The sequence below is a fragment of the Nematolebias whitei genome, chromosome 23 (assembly GCF_014905685.2).
Source record: "Nematolebias whitei isolate Nwh7 chromosome 23, NemWhi1, whole genome shotgun sequence".
Classification (NCBI taxonomy): Eukaryota; Metazoa; Chordata; class Actinopteri; order Cyprinodontiformes; family Rivulidae; genus Nematolebias; species Nematolebias whitei.
In genome coordinates, this window is record NC_056520.1 from 606,539 (window position 1) to 608,289 (window position 1,751).

The following is a 1,751-nucleotide window of genomic DNA, read 5'->3' on the forward strand; positions in this document are numbered from 1 at the left end:
ATGGATGAATGGATGGATGAATGGATGAATGGATGGATGGACGGATGGACGGATGGATGGACGGATGGATGGACGGATGGATGGATGGATGGATGGATGGATGGATGAATGGATGGATGAATGGATGGATGAATGGATGAATGGATGGATGGATGGATGAATGGATGAATGGATGGATGAATGGATGGATGAATGGATGGATGGATGGACGGATGGATGGATGGATGGACGGATGGATGGATGGATGGGTGGAACTCGTTCTGACAGAGAGCCATGCCAGGATGGTGTCTCTGCAGGGAGAGTGAAAAGAAAAGGACGTAACTGTGGTCACACATGGTCGTCAGTGGGACAGAACTTTGATACGTTTCATGGAGTACAACCCGAGCTTCAGCCTCGTGTCTTCTGGTGCTTGTGTCTCACGTCTCTGTGCGTCTACAGGCTGGGAGTGATGGCGAGAGCATTGGAAACTGTCCTTTCTCCCAACGCCTCTTCATGATCCTTTGGCTGAAAGGAGTAGTGTTTAATGTTACCACTGTTGACCTGAAGAGGTAATACTCTGTTTGTACTCAAAGTTTTTAACGTAAATCTGACATTATACAGTACGTGAGACATTACATGTTGTCAGAAAACCAGCTGATCTTCACAATCTGGCCCCGGGAACCCATCCGCCGTTCCTCACCTTCCAGGGCAACGTTCTCACTGATGTCAATAAAATAGAGGAGTACCTGGAGGACATGCTGGCTCCACCAAAGTAGGCCTCACGCACAAACACACATACATGGGAAAGTGGGAATAAAACACGGTATGGGCGGCCGCCTGACCGTTGATTTCTGTCCGTCAGGTATCCCAAACTTGCAGTAAAGAATCGTGACTCCAACTTAGCAGGAAATGACATATTTGCCAAGTTCTCTGCTTATGTGAAAAACACAAGACCAGAAAAAAATCGAGGTGAGAGAACACAAACTTTGAATCCAAATACTTGAGTTATTTTCAATCAGAATTATAACTGATCTCTTTAAAAAACCTGAATGTGTTTCAGCATTGGAGAAGAGCCTAAACAAGGCTCTGGCTAAGTTAGATGCGTATTTGATGACTCCGCTCCCCGATGAATTTCTGTCGGGACACCACAGCGGCCAAGGAGAATCCGCCCGTAAATACATGGATGGTGATGAACTGACGCTCGCTGACTGCAACCTTCTCCCCAAACTTCATGTAGTCAAGGTAGCTTGTTCCTTGCAGTTTTTATTTTTACATTTGCTCACTCATCCTCAAATCTGGCCCTGATAGCACCGTTACTGCAAACCGTTCTTCGCAGGTGGTTACGAAGAAATACAGAAACTACGAGATCCCGTCTGATTTCAGAGGAGTATGGAGGTACCTTGGCAATGCCTACACCAGAGATGAGTTCACCCACACGTGTGCAGCAGACGTTGAAATCGAGCTCGCTTACAAAGACGTGGCTAAGAGGCTGGGGAAATGAGTGGACCACAGCTTTAACCTTGTAATGACATCTAATAAGTTGCACTTTCAGCGCATGTCACGTACACTCTTTACATATAATTAGCTGTTTTTAAAACCAATGTGCTGAATAAGCTCAAATTCAGCGTTGTGTTTGGGAAGAGATGCTCGTTACAAAAAGGTTTATTACGTCTTTCAAGAAGTATCTCCAAAAATATTCACAAAAGAATGTATGGTAATGTTAATTTTTGAAAAATTTAAGAGAACAATCTAGAAAACCCAGAATAACAGCT

General features: G+C 44.6%; 1 protein-coding gene across 1 annotated transcript; it reads left to right on the plus strand.

Moving 5' to 3' along the window:
* The first annotated feature begins 431 nt into the window (after positions 1-431).
* On the plus strand, positions 432-1,480 carry LOC119428900 (chloride intracellular channel protein 5-like). Its single transcript, XM_037696595.1, has 5 exons — positions 432-548; positions 626-751; positions 842-948; positions 1,040-1,221; positions 1,316-1,480. Exons 1-5 carry the CDS (start codon positions 493-495, stop codon positions 1,478-1,480), a joined length of 636 nt encoding a protein of 211 aa, XP_037552523.1. The 5' UTR covers positions 432-492.
* The last annotated feature ends 271 nt before the right edge of the window (positions 1,481-1,751 follow it).